The sequence below is a fragment of the Odocoileus virginianus genome, chromosome 34 (assembly GCF_023699985.2).
Source record: "Odocoileus virginianus isolate 20LAN1187 ecotype Illinois chromosome 34, Ovbor_1.2, whole genome shotgun sequence".
Classification (NCBI taxonomy): domain Eukaryota; kingdom Metazoa; phylum Chordata; class Mammalia; order Artiodactyla; family Cervidae; genus Odocoileus; species Odocoileus virginianus.
The window spans coordinates 18,092,449-18,113,444 of NC_069707.1; the positions used below are offsets into that span (position 1 = coordinate 18,092,449).

A 20,996-nucleotide genomic window follows, 5' to 3' on the forward strand; every position below is an offset into this window, starting at 1 on the left:
AGACATGATGTTATCCACAGATACCATCTGTTTCCCAGACCTTTCACAGGGTGTGTTTAGGTAACGCTGTCCAGTGGACATATTTACGGACCTGAGAACAGCAAAGAGGTGAAAGGAAGTGGTTAGACAGCTACTCACCAGAAAAATCAAGACTAGATTGCAATCAGGGCTTCCGATTTACAGGTCGGGATTTAGAAAAAAAGATTAAATGTATATTCTTCACTCAAAATGGCTATTTTTGCAAACACTAGTATGTAGATTGATTAATTTCCAAAATGAAGTTGAAGTTGAATTGATAGAGCTTGGCGGATGTACAAGAATGCACACCGATTATATACAATCCATGATTGGTGTTCATTACTCAACCAAGAGACAGATGAGATTCCACAGATATCTGGTTAATGGTACATGGATGTAATAAAGTGAAGAAAGTGGGCCAAAAAAGTGTCCATAATTATATGAAGGCACTCTGTCCTTGGAATAACTCTAGGGTCGGGGAGGGAGGGGAGGAAGCTTTTCACTAAAATTGTTCAAGATTCCTCTTTTAAATTAGGAAATCTTCAATGGGGCAGCATATGACCTGCAATGAAACTAAAAGGTATTCATTTTCCAGATTCAGTTGACAGACTTTAAAGGCTGCCTTAGGCGAAGTGATTTTACTAATAACATAAACCATCTTATTTTCTATTAAATCCTCCTTACTTGGGATCACTACTGTATGCTCGTACGGGAAACGTTTTTTAAAAAATACATTTTACAGCTGCTCACCAACATTATTGACTTTTCTAAATAATGCTCAACAGATCAAGGAAGATTTGAAGCATGAAATTTTAGAGCTGAAAGATTAGGTTTTGCTGGCCCCTGCAGAACCTAGGGGCTGGTTGGAGCTTTAGTTTATGAACAAAAGCATGTCTTGAAAATCTTTGAAACTAAGTTGAAATTAAGGCCAGTCTACAAAGATGGGTCTTTTTTTTAAGATACCACAGATCCCTTTAGGTATCTTTCTAGGACCTGACATCAGACAAAAAGCCAGGATGAGAGGATCCGGGAAAGCCTCAACTGCCTATTGCAGTATCATGGTGGGCTTGCCACACACTCCAGGCTCCAGTGTGTCTTAACTACACAATTTCTGAATCTATTTAGGTCTTCCTTAGGTCCTTTTTCATTTCTAAAAATCCGAAATCTGCATATTTCTTCCTAATATTTATTCCACATCTTCCTTGTTTTAAATTTACTTTCATCTTGTATTCAGTGTGAATAAAAACAGCTATTCATTATCATCAAAACATACCACATGATACCACATATACACAGAACCCAAAACACTATTTCAAAACTTCTTTGAATTAATGTTGGGGGCAGCTTATCATGTGCTAATTAGTGCGCTAAGCGTTTACAGTAATCATTCCATTTGTTCAAAGGTCCTGAAGGCAGAAAGTGGTAAGGCTGGAATTTAAATGTTTAGGTCTCATGACCCCCGAGATGCTGCTTATTTATAGTTGAATCACATCAACCTGCGGGTGATGGAGTTTCAGGGACTCTGGGAGCCACAGCAGGATCTGTGGGAGAAACTCTACAAACAACCCCACTGACCCCCAAATATATCCCAGCACTCTCCGTCCCACTCTGGGGGGGCCGCAATAACTGGCACAGAATTGCATGCTATTTATCACCCTCAAAAGTACTTTTTTAATCTGAAGAGAGGTGGGGAGAGAAGGGAGAAGCCACAACACACATATATATAACCATCACACAAAAGCATCCAAGCAAACATCATTAAGGATTTATTTGAATTTTGCATGCAGTGTGGGGAGCCAGGCTTTCTCCTTTCTTCTATGTTAGCACTCTGATTTCCCATGCTAACCATAACGCTCCAGTATCGTAAACATTTATATATCATCCATTTAAATAACGCACATACTAGGTCCCATTCATTGAAATGTAAATGATCACAAAAGAGCCAAGGCGGGAATGGCAGTGAAAGCTGTAACGTTTATTGAACAGAGGACATATGTTTGCAGATCACAGTGCTGCACCAGCATGCATTCCAGGGTTCATAACACGGTTCCAATTCAGCTTCCTCACACAGTCCCTTTTTCAAACACTAACTGAAAGGAAAAAGGTGTCAACTGCAATTACATACACAAAACCACAGGGCAACTTTCATTTAGAATGCATCTCTGCTCTACTACCTAGACGGATACAAGGTGCTTTTTCAGGCCCATGCACACATTTTTGTATGATCAAAACTTTTCAAAGAACAATGGTTTCATAACCCACAGGGTATCCAAGAATACTGTCCAGCTTTTCAAGCTGAGCAACAACATCAATGAACAACAGAATTTCTAACATTTGTCTTAATCAATATCCCACTTTGCCCTCAAGATACTCAATACAGCATCTCAATTTTTGGAAAAACAAAGGAAAATTCATCTGACAAAGGGCATGGTATAGAATATAACTATAAAAGGTATTTCTCATCAACATTAAATAGCCGACTTCTTTCCTTTTGTTCTACTGGAAGAAATTCTGGCCAAATTGTTAAAAAGAAAAGAAAAAAAAAACCCACCAAGATCTTTGAAGTAGTCTTTAACCTCCAATTTTCCTCTAAACATTATCTTTAAAAAATAACAATAAAAAACAAAATTTAATTTCTAGGAATTTAAACAATTTAAAAGAAAATCTCTATTTTGATCAGTTAAAAAAAGTAAGGTTGTTCATTTTCCTGAACTACTGTTCCTTTTTTTTCCTTTTATGGAAATATCTAAAATAGTGATCATGAAATAGAAAATGATGATATTTTATCTCCTTAAGAAATTAATAACAGAAAGCTGAAGAGGATTTTCGAATCAAAGAATCTGATAGTGTAAAACATCTGATGTAGGAATGCTTCATTGATTCCACTCGGACTATTAATAAGAGTAAAATTAGGAAATCTAAAAGAGAAAGCCTAGCTGATTCACTTTGCTCTGCACAACTTATTTTGTTTAATACAGCATCTATGATCTATGATGGCTTTCTTCTAAGCACAAGTTGTCAGCTGATCTCTTCTAAGAATTCCCTATTACTCCATCCTTGGTCTGAATGGAGATCTGGCCATTTAAGGTGAAGCTCTTGCTTATATCTTGCATATGACTCTGGATATACTCTTCTTCTTTATTTTGAAATTCAGAAATCCTCTGCCTGTCTGAACATGATATTTTAACACATAATTAAATATTGCACGTAAATATTAATCATTTTGTCCAAGAACTGAATTTTCCTTCTTTTTTGTTACTGCTCAGGGCTCATGGAAAGACCTTTTTACAACACCCAGACTCTTCACTGACAACAAACCAGACAGGCTCATCGGTTTGCTGGCAGGTGCATCCCAGGCATAGCACATCTGGTTTCTCTTCATCTAGAAAAGAGTTTGCCGATCCGCCATCATCTGCTTTGTGTCTTGGCTGGATTTATCTCAGGAAAGGCTATGGGGGAATGCCCATGTGCACTCCTAATTTGTAAATCACAGTCACAAAATGAGAGGAAAATGCACGTTTGTCCTCACTAATTTGCAGAGCAAATTTATAAATCTAGAGTTGTTTTAAAAAGAGGTAAATTAAAGAGTTCCTTTATATGTGACTATTTCCCCAGCCTTGAAAAACACTGACCTTAGTCATTGGTTCATTGTTTTTAAAAATCACAGTCTTTTCATTCCATCAATAAACACTTATTCAACCTTACTATGAGCAGGCACTGAAACCCTGTTTTATCCTTCCTAAAAGAAAGCAAGGGTTTCCCAGGTGCCATAGTGGTAAAAAATCTGCCTGCAATGCAAGAGATGCAAGACATGTAGGTTAAATCCCTGGGTGGGGAAGATCACCTGGAGAAAGAAATGGCCACCCACTCTAGTATCCTTGGCAGGGAAATCCCATGGACCGAGGAGCCTGGTGGGCTCCGGTTCATGGGGTTGCAGAGTCAGACCGGACTGAGCGACTAAGTGCACACACACACACACACAAAAGAAAGCAAAGGGCCTTATTCAGTGGGTTTAAGAGAGCCACAAGGACAAGTCAACTTATGCCTGAGTGGTCTAGTTAGTTTTAAGGTAATCTCTTTTATATAAGAGGGAAAAAAGAAGGCAAGAGAGTGAGGCACTGTGCACCTCCTATGCGTCAAAGACCATGAACTGCGTGGGTGTATGCTGCAGACCTCTCAAGCCTCTTAAGAACTAAGGAAGGGTATTTATTCTTCCCATTTTATGGACAAGGATAAAAAGTCTTTGACTGTTCAAGATCATTTCCCATGCTACCGTCTCAGCTTGTCTCCTTTTTTTTACAATTTTTATTGAAGTATCATTGATTTACAATGTTTAGCCAGTTTCATGCATACACTACAGTGAATCAGTTATACAAATACATATATCCAGTCATTTTTCTAGATTCTTCTCCCATATAGGTCATTACAGAGTATTCACTAGAGTTCCCTGTGCTATATAGTAAGTAGGTCCTTATTAGTTATCTATTTTTATATATAATAGTTAGCTTATGTTTCTAATAGAATCATCACAGGAAAAAGCTATCAACATGATTCTAGAGTTTGAATTCGGATCTGAGGAACTCCAAAATGAAAACTCAATGCTTATTGTTTCTGTTATTAATTTCACAACATCAAGATGCTATAAATTTCTCTAGACTGAAAAAATGCCTGAGTAACAGCTATTCTAAATTGATTTAAATTCCTTTGTGAGGAAAGAACTCTTAAAATTATGCACTCACTCTGCCAAGAATATGTGAGTAAGATCTTCACCTCAAAAATTTTAGATTAAATGAAGAAACTTTTGCTATAATCCTCCCAATTCCTCAATATTATGAAGTCTGTAATTAACCTCTCTCGACGGTCTAGGAAATACAAATCAAGATAATCCTCTAGTTTTGATAATATATTTATTTCTGCCTCCATTATTTCCTTCCCTTTAAAAAATTAAGGATACCATGAATATTAGATAAAAGGAAAAAACACTGTCAAAAATTACTCTTCTTAAGCATTATTATCTACAGATACAATTCATGGTAAGATTACTTCCTTTCTCATATCTATAGTCTAACTCTTAACTCATCTTCATTTAATGCAAAGGAATTAATGGGCTTCCTTCAATACTTTTCTGCTTATTTTAAAGTTTTCTTCCTCTACTTTCAGGTAAGAAATCTTTAAAATCCATAGGCTATTTCACCGTTCTAGATTGTGCCTTTTAATTTAGATTGCTGTTGTTGTTCAGTTGCTAAGTCACATAACTCTTTGCCACTTCGTGGACTGCAGAACATCACAGCTCCTCTGTCCTCCATTCTCCCCAACTTTGCTTAAATTCATATCTATTGAGTGGGTAATGCTATCCAACCATCTTACTCTCTGCTGCCCCCTTCTCCTTTTGCCTTCTTCAGTCTTTCCCAGCATCAGGATCTTTTCCTATGAGTAGGGTCTTTTCCAATGAGTCGGCTCTTTACACAGCTGGCCAAAGTACTGGAGCTTCAGCTTCAGCATCAGTCCTTCCAATGAATATTCAGGACTGATTTCCTTTAGGATTGACTGGTTTGATTTCTTTATAGTCCAAGGGACTCTCAAGAGTCTTCTCCAGCACCACAGTTCAAAAGCATCAATTCTTAGCCCACTCGGTCATCTTTATGGTCCAACTCTCACATCCATACATGACTACTGGAAAAAAACCATAGCTTTGACTATATGGACCTTTATCCATAAAGTGATGCCTCTGCTTTTTAATAGGCTGTCTAGGTTTGCCATAGCTTTTCTTCCAAGGAGCGAGCATCTTTTAATTTCATGGCTACACTCACCATCTGCAGTCATATTGGAGCCCAAGAAAATAGTCTGTCATTGTTTCTATTGTTTCCCCATCTATTTGCCATAAAGTGATGGAATTGGATGCCATGATCTTTGTTTTTTTGAATGCTGAGTTTCAAGCCAGCTTTTTCACTCTCCTCTTTCACCCTCATCAAGAGTCTCTTTAGTTCCTCTTCACATTCTGCCACTTTGCCAGAGTGGTATCATCTGCATACCTGAGATTGTTGATATTCCTCCTCGCAATGTAGGTAGAGGATTATCATTTTCAAATTTCCAGAGCAAACCTAAAGAGGAGATTTAAACTTGGCAAAATAACTGAAGTTATACATTATACAAATAGAAAATCAAACTTGAAATGACTGAAGAATTTTCTAGTTCCTGTAGACTGCATCATAATGCCCAGGGTGAAAATAACAGATTTTTCAGAAATCAGGTCCTCTCCAGCAACAATTCAACAAATGCATGAAAATGTACATCTGTGAAATAAATCTGCCACAGATGCTGCACCTGGAAATGAGGTCTAGAACAGGAAGCCATTTATTATCACAATAAATCATATCTATAATCTATAGAGATCCCCACTCCATGAAAAACAAAAAAAAACCTAGTTTGAAAATTTTAAAGACTCTAGTTCACTTTAAAAAAATAATGATGAAAGGTTGATTGGAATATAACTCTTACAGAGCTGCAAGCTACAGCATGTTGTTTAAAAGACAATGTATACATACTTTCAGAGCTTAATTTCCTTGCATTTGTACTTAAGAATGAGACTGACTTTACCCAGTCTAAATTAATCTTTAGAAGTGGCTAAACTATGTAAACCTGATATTTTTAAAGTGATTAAAATGGCCCTTGGAGACCTTAACTGCCTACCCAATTCCAGTATGCACCAGGAAAAAATGAAGGTAAATTTCTTTTTTTTTTTCTGAGAGTTTCCTACTCTTGAGTATTGTGTGATATAAACTTTTATCTCTTATGTACATCTAAGCAGTGCAGAGAAGACTTTGGAATACAGTACTGCCTAGCTGCTCTCAGAAGTTGTTTGACCGTGGGGCTGGCTATGTTTCTAGATCTTTTTGATGGTTTCCTTTCAACTAAGTTTTTGGTCTTCTCAACATGGTTGCATTTTCTAAGCAGAAAAGAAAACGGCCAACATTCAAAGGCAAGAACATCAGGAAGCAGAAAAAATTCAAGATTCATCTTCATCTCCTCCTCTCACCTCCTTCTACTCTCCTTCTAGGCTCTGGTTATAAAGAGCTCTTAATATCCACTCCCACTGCTCACCCCCCGCCAAAGGCCTGAAATCAGAATCTGGGGAGGCAACCTGGGCCATAGCAGTGGCCAGGGCTGAGGAAAACCAGCTGTCAAGCCACACAGCTGGCCCTTGCTCAACGTATGTCAGAGTAAGACTCTCTTACAAGTCCCAACACTCATGTTCAGTCAGATGAAATTTAAAAACAGAAGTTAGAAAAAAGTTTCTTCATTTGCTTTTCTTTCCTTACAAGTATATCTTGTAAGGAACATAAGTCTGTCACCATTATCATTGTACCTATATGTGAAATACCTATATAAATAGCACTTAAAATAAGAGTTCCTTCACCAAACTATTCTATATAGAATTACGTAAAATATCTCAACCTATGAAAACACAATCTTATATGAAGTGGAAAAAAAATGTTTAAATACAAAATTAAAATGACTACTCTCAAGTTAAAGGCTAATTTAGAAATGATGTAATGTCTAGCTATTGCCAGAAACTTTTTTCTCTTGTATTACACACCTAAAATTAGATTAACCAAAAGCTTTAGCCAGTCTCATTTGTTTTCATCACGAATTTATAGAATGGAGGGCAGAACCCCCAAACACACAGAAGACTATTTCTAACAATGGTATGTTTTTTTAAAAAAATGAATTCGGTACTTCTTTATGTGCGATATTTCACTGCCTTTTATCTAGCTATTATGAATGTGTTACCCAGTGTACTAAGTTGATAATTCCAGAATTTTTCCAAGTAAAAAGTTAGGCTGATGAGTATTTCCAGGGTCATCATCCATTTCCCTTTTTGAAAGAAGGTTCTAAATATGCCCTTTTCCAGTCTTCAGGCACCTTATCAGTCCTCCACGAGTTTTCAAAAATGATATCTAGCGGTTCTGTGATGACTTCGGCCAATTCATTAAGAACTCTAGGATGCCAGCCATTGGGACCTGTGGATTTGAACATATCGGGGTTATTTAAGTTCTCCTTTACCCATTCTTCCCCTAGTCCATCATGGATTTCTGCTTCATTTCTTAAGTCATACTTGTCCCTTTCTGCTTACCATATGGACTTTTGAAAACTAACTTTAAGACTCTGTTGTTTATCAATCAATTTTCTCTTTGAAGCTAATAAGAAAATGTATTTTACTCTTCTCAAGTCTATATTTGTTTTTTTAAAAAGTTTTACTTCTCTTTCCTTTAATGTTTCTTATGAGAATAGGAAAGTAAAAAAAAATTAAATAAAATACAACTTGTAATAGTTTGCCTTCCTAAATCACATCACTCAAATCTATACTTTGGCAGCCTTAGTCATAGAATATCAGTCAACTTACTGCAAAATATTTCAAATGCTACCTAGCTCGTGCTCAGGAGGTATGTATCCACCCAGCTTGTCTGTATAAACACTAATTCAAAATGCACCTTCCCAAATAAAAGATTCACAATCATCTTTAATCATAATCATTTGTGTGCACAAACAGTAACTTTTTCACACAGGCATTTAAAAGCATATTTGTACGTAAGCTGGACAGAGATGAATAAGGATTTCTTACAAAGTAATAACCTAGCAGAATTCATCTGCTATTGTGTGGTCATCTGCACCAGTGTTCTGGGATTGATATTACACTAATTATCTCCAAGTTCTGATTGGTGTTGACAGTTTGAACCCCTTCATAGTCACTATGATTCCTTCACAAATGAAAAGCAGCAACAGATTACAGTTTCCTGCCCATCTGTCACTGTTATGCCCTGGGCCAAGCGTCCCTTGACAGATCAGAAAGGACAAAGGAGAAGGAAAAAAAGAGTGCAAAGGAAGAATGAGGATGCCTCGGTCTCTCCCATGATTTTTGATATGACCGGCAAACTGTGCTGCTTGGATTCAACCATTTACTTGTTTTCTTGGTGTGTTTGTTTTTATTGTTGTTTAACTGAAAAAGCTTTTGGAAAAGGTTGAATCACTTTTGCTCTCTTTCATTTTTTTTTTCTAGTCTACAATTCTCCAGTGTTACCCCCAGTTTTATCTCTTGCAAAAGAATTGTATTGCAGGCATTATTGAAAGACTTTAAAAAATGATTCTGCACATTTCTCTAGGGTACATTAATTTGTTTTAGCACATGCCATGTTCACCCCTGCTCAAATAGCCACCTGCTGATAGCAATATGTTAACTAATATGTCACTATTAATTACTTTGGGTAAAATCATCCAACAATTGCATCTAAATGGATAGAAAGTATTACTAGCCATGCTCAGAAAGTTTCTTTCCCCAGAGAATCAGGCTGTTTTCAGATCTTTTCATCCCTGTAATACCAAGTAATAATATCTTACTACTCTCTAATATATTCAAATAGTCACTCAGATAAACCCATATCCAAGGTAATCAATTCTTCTATGAAAATCAAGCTCCTATTATAAACTATGTAAAAGCAATGTTCGATCTAACTTGACAAGCTAAGTTTTTTGTTTTTTGTTTTTTGAGGGGAGGAGTGAGGCTAAGTTTAGCTTAGCATGGAGGCAAAAACTGTTTCATTTTAAATGCTCTAATAAATGAATAAGTGAAAAAGTGCTGCAACAAAAATGTATTTGCTTTAGAGTGTGAGATAACTTGCTATTTCTACCTGAAAAACCAGAAAGAGCCTCTGGTTACAGCATTAGGGCAACCAAGAGTCGACTCATTAGAAAAGACCCTGATGTTGGGAAAGATTGAAGGCAGGAGGAGAAGGGGATGACAGAGGATGAGATGGTTGGATGGCATCACCAATTCGAAGGACATGAGTTTGAGCAAGCTCTGGGAGTTGGTGATGGACAAGGAAGCCTGGTGTGCTGCAGTCCAAGGGGTCGCAAAGAGTTGGACACGACTGAGCGACCGAACAACTGAACAACAAAAGACCTCAGGAAGACTACAGCTGAATTTTGACAGAGTCACCAAGGAAGGAGACACCATCTTGAGGAGACTCTTGCTAAAACAAAAGATTCTCAGATGTCGCACCTCACCTGATACAGCTCTGCCTGAAGTCAGCAAGATACCCCTGCCAACCATGAAAGGTCATTGTGTTAAAGATCATTGTCTTCCAGGAACCTATGGACATAAAGAAAATGCCTTGGACAGGCTATCATCTAGTAAAAGCAAGCACCCTCCACATTAAACTCAGCTAAAGATGTGGACCACAAAGTCATTCACAAATCTAGCATCAACAGCCCCAGCTGAAACCTCTTGTGTCTTAGGTTCAGCAAAAACAAACTGCATTGATTAAACAAGTCCAGCCTTGCCATTTGCTAGTTTTCATTCTTTCGGGGAAAGGGTAGGAGGCAGACAAACAGGATTTCCGCAGTTGGGTCATGGAGAGTTTCAAGATGTGAGAGCGGTCTCAGAGAACAGTAATTAGCGGAGCACATGTTGCTTCATGATCAGAGGAAACATTAGTAATTTCCCTGCTAGGAAGGCTCCTTGGAGCTCTGGCACCTGACATGCACTGTGACATCCTAGATCCTGCTCCTTATAGATCCTACTCTTCAAGCAGAAGAGAAATGAACAGATGTTTACAACTCTGATCAGCATTAAGGAGATAACCGCTAAAAAGACATCTTACGGGCAAACAGGTGATGCCAGTCCAGTCTCACCTCACAGAGTGGCTCCTATCAGCTCATATTTTTCCACTTCATTTTCCCCCTAAATTATCCAGCATATTCCTACAGAGAGAAAAAAAGAAGCCCTTTCTTGATTCCTCCAAGGAAAATAACAATCTGTTTTATATACACTTGGGCTTTCCAGGTGACGCCAATGCAGGAGACACAAGAGACGTGTGTTCAGTCCCTGGGTCAGGAAGATTCCCTGGAAGAGGAAATGGCAACCCTCTCTAATATTCTTGCCTGGGAAATCCCATGGACAGAGGAGCCTGCCAGGTTATAGCCCATGGGGTCACAAAGAGTCAGACATGACTGAGAACACACACATACACACACCTTATAAGCACTTACAGCCTTCTTTGGATATATGGCTAGGTTGACTTAAAAAAAAAGAAAATCATGAAAGAAACTGCCTCAAATCTGGTCCTTTCTCAAAACTCGCAAAAATCCATCTCTGGACCAATAAATGAGTGAGTGAAAGTAGGTCAGTCGTGTCCAACTCTTTGCAACCCCATGGACTATACAGTCCATGGAATTCTCCAGGCCAGAATACTGGAGTGGGTAGCCTTTCCCTTCTCCAGGGGATCTTCCCGACACAGGCATTGAACCTTGTCTCCTGCATTGCAGGCGGATTCTTTACCAACTGAGGGAGATCACAGGACCAATAAATGGTAAATTATATTTTTGGTTCTACTAATGCTCTTGAAGCTTTACTGTTTTTAAAGACAGAGTTTACAAAAGTTGAATGCCAGCAGTCTGTAATGTGCCAAATTATTATCTATTTCTGAGGAGGTATTACTAAAACGTTTATAACCCTAGCTGGCCTAATTCTTCCCTGACCCGCTTTGAGACACTCAAGAGTTCTTACCTCAGGGCCATACAAACCTAATTCCTGGGCTGAATTGCGGCTTTCTCAGTTTTGTTTGTTCTAGGCTATTAAGGAGGGTGAGAGAAGAAGAGAAGAAGTCTTTCATTTCCCACCTATCTGGCAATTCTAATCTGTTAAAGTTCCAATTGCAGAAATGAAGAGGATGGACAGAGGCACAGAAAAAGTTATTTAAAGAATAAAAAAACTATTATCCTGTGGCTAAATATTAAGTCTTATGAGATAATGTGTGTTTTTTTTCTCAGCTGATTATTCTGATTTTTAACTGACTTCAGGCCTGCTACTCTTTTTAGCTTCTAATTTCCCCCTAATTAAAAGGCAATCAGTGTCAGATGCAGGCTAAGCCATTTAGAAGTTATTTTGCTATTGTGATATTATTTAAAACAATGTAGCCCCACTGCAGATGTAGAACCAATAAATTCTCCACGTTTGGTGGCTGAGATTAAAAAAAAAAGCAAAACTGGTGACTGTACAATAATAGTCCATGCAATTTCCTTACAATTGGGGGTGGGTCAACTGTCTCTTAGGAAAAAATTAATAAAAAAATAAGGGTGCAAGTTTTGCCTGGAGGGCACACATGCACTAATCTGATGATATACAAGATTTTTTTTACCACATGACTTTCTCAACATTTAGCCATGTCACACTATCTATCATTATGGATCCAAGGAAGATTGGTAATATTCTAACAGACTGGGGCGGGGGGTGGCAGGTGTGTATAAATACAGCCTCATTTTAGCTTCAAATTTCTCCAAAGGCATAACCACATTTTATACTTCTTTATATCCACTGCAGCCGTGAAATTAGATGATGACTGCTTCTAGGATGGAGAGCTATGACAAATCTACAGAGTGTATTAAAAAGCAGACATCACTTTGCAGACAAAAGTTCATATAGTCAAGGCTATGATCTTTCCAGTAGTCATGTATGGATGTGAGAGTTGGGCCATAAAGAAGGCAGAGTGCCAAAAAATTGATGTTTTTGAACTGTGCTGCTGGAGAAGACTCTTGAGAGTCACTTGTCCAGCAAGAGATCAAACCAGTCAATCCTCAAGGAGATCAACCCTGAATGTTCATTGGAAGGATTGATGTTGAAGCTGAAGCTCCAATCCTCGGCCACCTGATGCAAAGAGCCGACCCACTGGAAAAGACCCTGAATCAGGGAAAGACCGAAGGTAGACGAAAAGAGGGCAACAGAGGATGAAAGGGTTGTTTGGCATCACTGATTCAATGGACATGAACTTGGGCAAACTCTGGGAGATGGTGAGGGACAAGGAAGCCTGCCTTGCTACAGAACATGGGGTCGCAAAGAGTAGGACTCGACTTGGCCTCTGAACAACAACAGCAATATCCACCCTGGGAATAATATGGAGCATGTCACATACTACTACTGCTGGCTGATTCAACTGTCCACAGGATAATTTTTACATCAATTTCTCAGTAAACTAAGTTGCTATCAAGAAATTTCAGTCTAGCGAGTCAGATAGGAGTATAGATACCTTTGCCTACATGGCAGAGAAAAAAAAATCATTATGTTCACTAATCCCATCGGTATCTTCATGGTCACCTTTCAGTTCCCCCAAAGGCCTCTGAGGGGCGCCTCTAAACTGCTGGGAAGGTTGAGGCTGCCTCCCTGAACAACAATCTGCAGGACACAATGTCTTGTTACACAATGAGCTGGCATGGATGTCCTTCTTCCTGCTACAGGAGTTTCACAAGGTAGGTTTCTTAGGGATTCTATAGACTAGAAAAACGTTTGCCCTCTCCAGAATGATCTATGTATACTTTCTTTTTTTGACTGTAAACACAAATACCCAAATGCATCATAAACCGTTCTTTACAGCTATCCTGTCTTCATGCATGGTGTGTCCTTGCTAAGTACTGATTTACTAGCTAGTTCCTGGACAAAACTAAATAGGTTATAACAAACTGCACTGCTACTCACCACCTTCTCTGGATTCACAAGAGTTCTAGGCTTCACTCAGGATTAAATTTGCAGGTTTTCAGCAAATGGAAAGTATACTGGAGAGGATGGAAATTTTCCTACCCCTTCTTATTCAGCAAACTCTCAGGAAAAAACTCAGAGGTTAAAAGACAAAAGCGTCTTTGTTTACTCTCTCCTCCAGGCATTAACTGGCTTTATAATTTTTCCAACTGAATAGCTATGTAAATTCAAGATTTCTTAAAAGCACTTTGTTGTAGTCATAGCATATTCCAAATATGCTAAAATTCCCCCACCTGGAGAGCAGCCCACAGGGCCATGGTCTGCAAGCTGCAGAAAACTCAAGGAGACAAGGGGCCCGGGACCTCCCTCACTGCCCCGAGTTGGTCCTGTCTTATCTCTACCAGGAAGAAATTATCAGGAGTTGAACTGTTAGGAATTCTGAATTGCTCTTTCAGAAATTTTATAATAATTAACAGCTGGTCACAACATGAAGCTGGGGCTAAGTCACCACACTTTCAAGAAATATAATAGCACAGTTAAGGAGGCGAAATAGTAGCTGGAGGGGACAGTGCTTTTAAGAACAAGGAAGGATCTGGGCACATTTACAGAAGGAGTGGAAGGGTTCCATGGAGAGAGACCAAATGCAAGAAAACAAAGGGATAATTATGGGCCATAATTATGACTAGAGCCAAGAGTAGATACCCAGAGGACGATTAGTCTTAGAGGGGAGAGGGTAATTCTTCACCAGAAACAGAGGGAACAAAGAACAGATGGGCAAAGATGCCAACACACTTTGAGATGAAGGAGAGGCGACGGAGAGAGATCTTGTGCAATAGACTCGACATTCTAGGTAATGACATAGCCAAGGCCATCTGCAGAAGGGGAAGTGGGGCAAGGGTAGAGTTCTAAGGCACCCAAAGGTGGCACGGGGCGGGGGGTGGTCTGAAACAGTCACCAAGAGAATTGTGACATGAAATCAGTTTGACAGTTCCAAGAGGACAGATTCGGCTGGGCTGGGCAGGACTGGCATGGAATTACAGTGAAAGGACATTTAGAGTTTTTCTGTACTATGCTTCAAAGTCTCCAAATGCTACCCAAAATAGTGATCAAGACTCAAGCCTAGAAACCCTCAATAGAAGTCCAGAATAGAAACAATGATACATGCTACAGTATGCTGAATACTAGGGCTTCTCAGTGGTAAAAATGCACCTGCAATGCAGGAGATGCAGGAGGCATGGGTTCTCATGTCCACTGAGTCGGTGATGCCATCCAACCATCTCATCCTCTGTCGTCCCCCTTCTCCTCCTGCCCTCAATCTTTCCCAGCATCAGGGTCTTTTCCAATGAGTCAGTTCTTCCCATCAGGTGGCCAAAGAATTGGAGTTTCAGCCTCAGCATCAGTCCTTTCAATGAATATTCAGGACTGATTTCCTTTAGGATGGACTGGTTGGATCTTCCTGCAGTTGAAGCGACTTTCAAGAGCCTTCTCTTAACACCACAGTTCAAAAGCATCAATTTTTCAGTGCTGAGCTTTCTTTATAGTCCAACTCTCACATCCTTACATGACTACTGGAAAAACCATAGCTTTGTTGGCAAAGAGATGTCTCTGCTTTTTAATACCCTGTCTAGGTTTGTCCTTACAAGGAGCAAGTGCCTTTTAATATTGTGGCTGCAGTCTCCATCCACAGTGATTTTGGAGCCCAAGAAAAAGCTGTCACTGTTTCTACTTTTTCCCCATCTAATTGCCATGAGATGATGGGAACGGATGCCATGATCTTGGTTTTTTAAATGTTGAGTTTTAAGCCAGCTTTTTCACTCTCTTTCATCCTCATCAAGAGGCTCTTTAGTTCCTTTAGTTCTTTACATTTGTAATACATACTATGATTATAACCAGTCTACCTCAGCAACAATCAACAACTACTAATAGTAACTGAATAAACTTCTGTGCCAGGCACTGTGCTGAGGACACAGCATATTTAAACATAATCTCCTTTACTTCTTACCATAAACCCACATGATGGCTGTCCTGGAATCAGTTTTACAAAGAATCTGAGGCTTTCAAGTGTAGATACCCTGAGAGTGTCAAAGAGCTAATTAGTGGCAGAACAGTTCTATCCAAGGGTGAAGCCCACCCTTGTAAAAGTATGTCTGCACTCCTCCATCATTTTTGTTTTATTTTATTTATTTATGTATTTACTTATTTATTTTGGTTGCACAGCATGCAGGACTCACCCAATCGGGGATTGAACCCATGCTCCCTGCAATGAAAGTAAGGAATCTTAACTACTGGGCCACCAGGGAATTCCTTCACACCACTTTTGATCAGGAATGTACAGTAGTTGAATATCATCCCCCCAAACTCAAGCCACCTGAAATCTCAGAATGTGAACTTGGAAATACAGCCTTTGCAGATGATGTAAGCTCTGTAGATGTCATCACGGGTGTCCTTTCAAGAGGAGAGGAGACACAGAGAAGAAGGCCACATGAAGACAGACACCCAGAATGCAGTGATGCAGCTATTAATACAAGCCCAGTAATGCCAGGAGCCACCTGATGCTGAGAGAGAGGCAAGGAAGAATTCTCCCTTCAAGGCTTTGGAAGGGAGCATGGCCTCACCAAAACTGTGTTTTCATACTTCTGGACTCCCAAACTGCTAGAGAGTAAATGTGTGCTGCTTTAAGCCACTCAGTTTGTGGTACAGCCCTCAGAAACTAATACGGAACCCTTTCATATAAATACATAATTTCTCAAATGAGCTTAGGAGTATTTTTAATCACTTCATTTTCAGCAGTACATGCAAATGTGATTTTAAGCAAAAAGTATTTCATTTTTATTCAGGGTAAGAAATGTGCATAATACTTACTTAGATATTATATTTAATGTCATTCATAATATATAAGAAAATTTTAACTTCATCCTATTAAATAAATGATGCCAACTATTTAATTATGTAGGAAAAATATGATTTATAAAAAATACATTAAAAACTAAATACTGTTTCTGCATGGCCTCCATGTATATTAAGATGCAGACTAAAAAAAAAAAGACGCAGACTGAGATTTAACTATTTCCTGTAAGATCAAAAATATAAAATAGTCAGCAGTTGGGGTGAATGTTTTTATTTTGCTTGATGTCCACTGGTTTATATACTTGAATATTTACGATTTGCTTTAAATTATAAGATAAGAAAAAAGGTTTCAGGGACTATTTGTAAGTATTTCTCTACAAATCACATACTACATACATGGACATTTTTATTTCCAGTAAATTAAAAATGAATGTAAATGCCAGTATTTTTCTATTCTGCTATCAGTTATTGAAGAATTGAAGAATGAGAGTTTAACATGCAATGTAAGCATATTTGAGCTCTAAGAGGTTTTCACTTCACAGAGGAAAATATGTAAATAATTTCCATTGTATGCTTAAAGATATGTAATGAAAGAGTTACTATTCCCAACCTGGAGAACTTTTTTGACTCCTTTAATAGTTCAGAAACCTCCAGCTAGTCAACATGGCAATTTCTATATTAGCAGTTCTCAAACATCTGGTTCCAGGAACAATTTGTAGTTGTAAAAATCACTGAGGATTTCAAAGAGCTTTTGTTCATGAATTGTAACACATATATAAATAAAATAACTTAATATTTACCATATTTGAAACTGCAAACGAGAAATATTTAAAAATTAAAATAGTACATTCATCATATTAACATAAATAACATTTTTATGAAATATAAATATATTTACCCCAAAATTAATAATAAACAAGGCATTGTTTTGCATTTTTGCATATCTCTTTAATGGCTAGTTTAATAGGCTACCGAGTACTTACATCTTCCACACTTGAACTGTGATAATATGTTGTTTTAGTTGAAATATATGAAGAAAATCTGTCATTAGAAAGAGGAAAATATTTTAATAGCTTTTTTAGGTAGACGATCATAGACATTCTTTTGATACCATGCCAAAATTGACAACATATAGCTTCTTAAGTCAGTTACAATGTGATATCTGAAAACATATTAATAAACTTTTTGTGCTCCATTAACAACATGAAAATCTGTCTGTCTTCTACTATTAACAGATCCTTTCTCATATGTGACTTGGTAATATCATGCATTAATCATTTGGAAAGTACTGGGTTCCTGAGTTATGCAAATCTTCTAAATGTTAACACTCAATCATCATTCAATGTCAAAAAAGAAACACACGCTACTATACCACCCACCTCATCAAAAAAAGTCTTCAAGTCTTGGGAAATTGTCAGTTTTACTGTGGAATACACAAGTTTTTAATGTAAGTTTTACTTAAATATTCAAATTTTATCATTAACAAATATTGTCCATTGTTTTTCTTGAAATCTTACTAGTCGCTCAGTAGTGTATGATCCTTTGTAACCCCATGGACTGTAGTCCACCAAGCTCCCAGGACTTTTCAGGCAAGAATACTGGAGTGGGTTGCCATTTCCTTCTCCAGGGGATCTTCCTAACCCAGGAATCAAACCTGGGTCTCCCATATTGCAGGCAGACTGTTTGCTATCTGAGCCACCAGGGAAAGGTTCACTTTATTCACTTTCAAGAAATTTAACTGCCAAATATCCAACAGGTAACTACAGTTTGTTCTGCAGTATTCTTCTAAGTGAAAATGATATTCCATGACTAAAGCAGCTAGTTGCGCAAGTAACTTAGACAACAATAGAAGGGGTTGGTAAGAGACAAGGTTCACGTTCACTTCAACAGAAATCTTTCTGAGTGGTTATCATCTTGTCACACAAAATATTTTTAAAAAACATGTACTCAAAAAAATTTTAAAAAAATAAAAAAACATGTCCTCAAAAGTTAAGATTTAACAAGCTTACTAATTTCTACTGCTTCATCAAGGACATTTTAAGGAAAATGGTCATTTTTTTTGGCATGTGTACAAGAATACCATAAGCACTAACGCAGTTTAGTGTCACTGCCTTGATTGGCACTAATGTGATAGCATTTTTATACCTAGTGGCTTTTGTGCTACTAATGCAAATGTTCACAAGGCAAAAAGGCAAATAATGTCAAAGAGTATTGTTATGAAATAATTATTACCTTGCAAACTACTGAGTCTTGGGGACCCCAAGGGAATCTATGGGCCACACATTGAGAACCACAGCCTAAACCACTTCTAGACACCAGAGTCAAGGTACAGGCCACACACACACACACACACACACAAAATCACCAGTGGATCTCAGACCAGTGCATCAGTCTGGAATATAATTCTGCCCTTTGCAATGATAACTCCTTCCTGACAATCACTCTGCATTTACCTTCCTGGCTCCCTACCCGCCTCAACCTCATGAAACTAGGAAGTCTGTATATAGTCCTTCTGCCTTGAAGGTGAGTTGACTTTCCTCCTCTGGGGAGAGGGTTTGCAAAGATAGCTAGGGTGGCTTGGGGGGAAGGGGAGAGCAGAGGGAAACACTTCTCAAAGGGACTATGCTTGCCAGCCTTTACAAAAGCAAGAGCTTCTAAAGTGACTTAGGCAATTCTGATCAAAAATAACCCTTTGTCTCTTGGTGTCCAGTCCCCAGCTCCCCGAACACTGAAGCGTGGCCTCTACTGGGCTTTAACCTCACCTGCCAAATTGGAATGGGCAGGGAAGCAAGACAACTGTCCTAATCCTCTTTAGCAATTCCTTGGAAAGCACATTTGCATGTTTAGTGGCAGCCAGAGTGAAGCACTACTCAGGGGATCTCTGTTATTTTCCATCACTCCACCTCTTCTCTGGTTTCGGCAGGGGAAAGAGGGACACTTGCAAATGTCTCAAGAAAGCCACAAGATCTGATGCCCTCATTCTGGGTCTTAAGAACCATCAGCTAATTGTTTTTAAAAAAACAAAAAACAAAACCGTGCTTATGAAGTCTTCTGAATAATCCTCAAAATGTTGGCCTTGTCCAAATGGACACTGAGGACATATAAATGGGTTACCTGAAGCAGCAAAAACATGTAAATAGGCCTGAGTTCCATCACACACTGAAGGTCTTTTGCACACACACACTTGCTGTTATGAAGTGATACTCTGAAAAGGTTTGGGTGCAAAACATCAATCAGAGGGCTTCAAACATTACAGTTCAAGGTAGCCTAATGCTGTGTGTCCAGAGGAAGTCCAGGGTGTGTGTGTGTGTGTGTGTGTGTGTGTGTGTGTGTGTGTGTGTGTGTGTGTGTGTGAGATGCTGAGGCGGGGAGGGTGGGGAAGAATGGAGGAAGCATGGGTCTACTTCTTCAAACCAAACCAGCCTATCCTCCAGGCTTTCCTTGCCAGTTATCACATGCCTTCCTGCCAGGACAGAAGTGAAATCCTGACGGAAGCAGTGCTGGGTTAGAGATCCCTGCTCACTCTGGAAGGAAACTCCAGGCTGACTACTTCCTGGACGGGTGGCCATGGACACGCAGGTGCTCTGTGCTTCTTTCCTATCTGAAATGGGAACCACAGTACTACCTACATTTCAGAGAGTTATTATAAGAATTAAATGAGAAAATATTTGCAAGACGGTTTAGAACAGTATCTGGCACAGTGTAAGCCGATATAAGTGTCTGAATGTTTTTTCTAACACATGCCCCATAACAGGCATGGAATTCTATTTCTTCATTCAATCACGGAGTGATATAAACCCACCCCTAAGGAGGCATAGATACTTAGACACATCTTCAGAACAAAAACATAATGGATGTGCGGCAGCATTATTAAGTTAGTCATCCACAAATGTTATTAGAATAAATCATGAATAATGTGTATGCTTTAAGCACTGTCTAGCCATTAACTTTTAAAAATTTCATTTAGCTTTGTGAAGCATGCCCTATAGAACAAAACTCCCATAGCAGTCGTTCTCAGCTTGTTCAAGCATAAAGACTCTTTTTAATTGTTTTAAAACGTAAGACCCCTCCACTTCTGCCACAGGGTATGTGTGTATGCACCCCCCACCCCCAGTACACACTCACAAAAGAGAGCAACTTCATATTATATTCTTCTTACTTTCCTCCCACTCTTTTGAGAAAAACTGTTGCTTTAAAAGTGACCAAGAAGGAATTCCCTGGTGGTTCAAAGGTTAGGCCTCTGAGCTTCAGCTGCTGAGGATGTCGGTTCAATCCCTGGTCAGGAAACTAAGATCCTACAAGCTGCATGATGCATCCAAAAAATAAAGAAAAATAAAATAAAATGTACACTGTTGTATAAAAGAGTGACCAAGAATTCAAGAACTCCCTCAAATAAATTTATGTGAAACATAGTATTTATGCACAAATCCACTGAGATTAGTTGGTACCCAAGTACGTTCCAAGACCCTTGGATTAATTCCTCAAGAGTCTGGGCTTCTCATGTTAGAAGATGCTTTCACAGAGGAAAGGAAATCATCAGAAACTAAGATCATGTTCTTGAAGAAATTCAAATACATTAAAATAAAAGATTAACCAAGTGAAAGTC

At 38.7% G+C, this 20,996-nt stretch overlaps 1 protein-coding gene across 2 annotated transcripts in view; it reads right to left on the reverse strand.

The window, feature by feature from the left end:
• Positions 1-1,972: 1,972 nt before the first annotated feature.
• Positions 1,973-20,996, reverse strand: part of SAMD5 (sterile alpha motif domain containing 5) — a 61,972-nt gene continuing 42,948 nt past the window's right edge. Inside the window, exons 2-3 of one of the 2 annotated variants that reach the window (XM_070461504.1) lie at positions 17,374-17,431; positions 1,973-8,039 (exon numbers count right to left, since the gene is read on the reverse strand). In XM_070461504.1, the coding sequence (XP_070317605.1) occupies positions 17,408-17,431 (24 nt within the window). In that variant the 3' untranslated portion in view covers positions 1,973-8,039; positions 17,374-17,407. The remainder of the gene's footprint in view (positions 8,040-17,373; positions 17,432-20,996) is intronic. The other variant, XM_070461503.1, reaches the window with a different exon arrangement.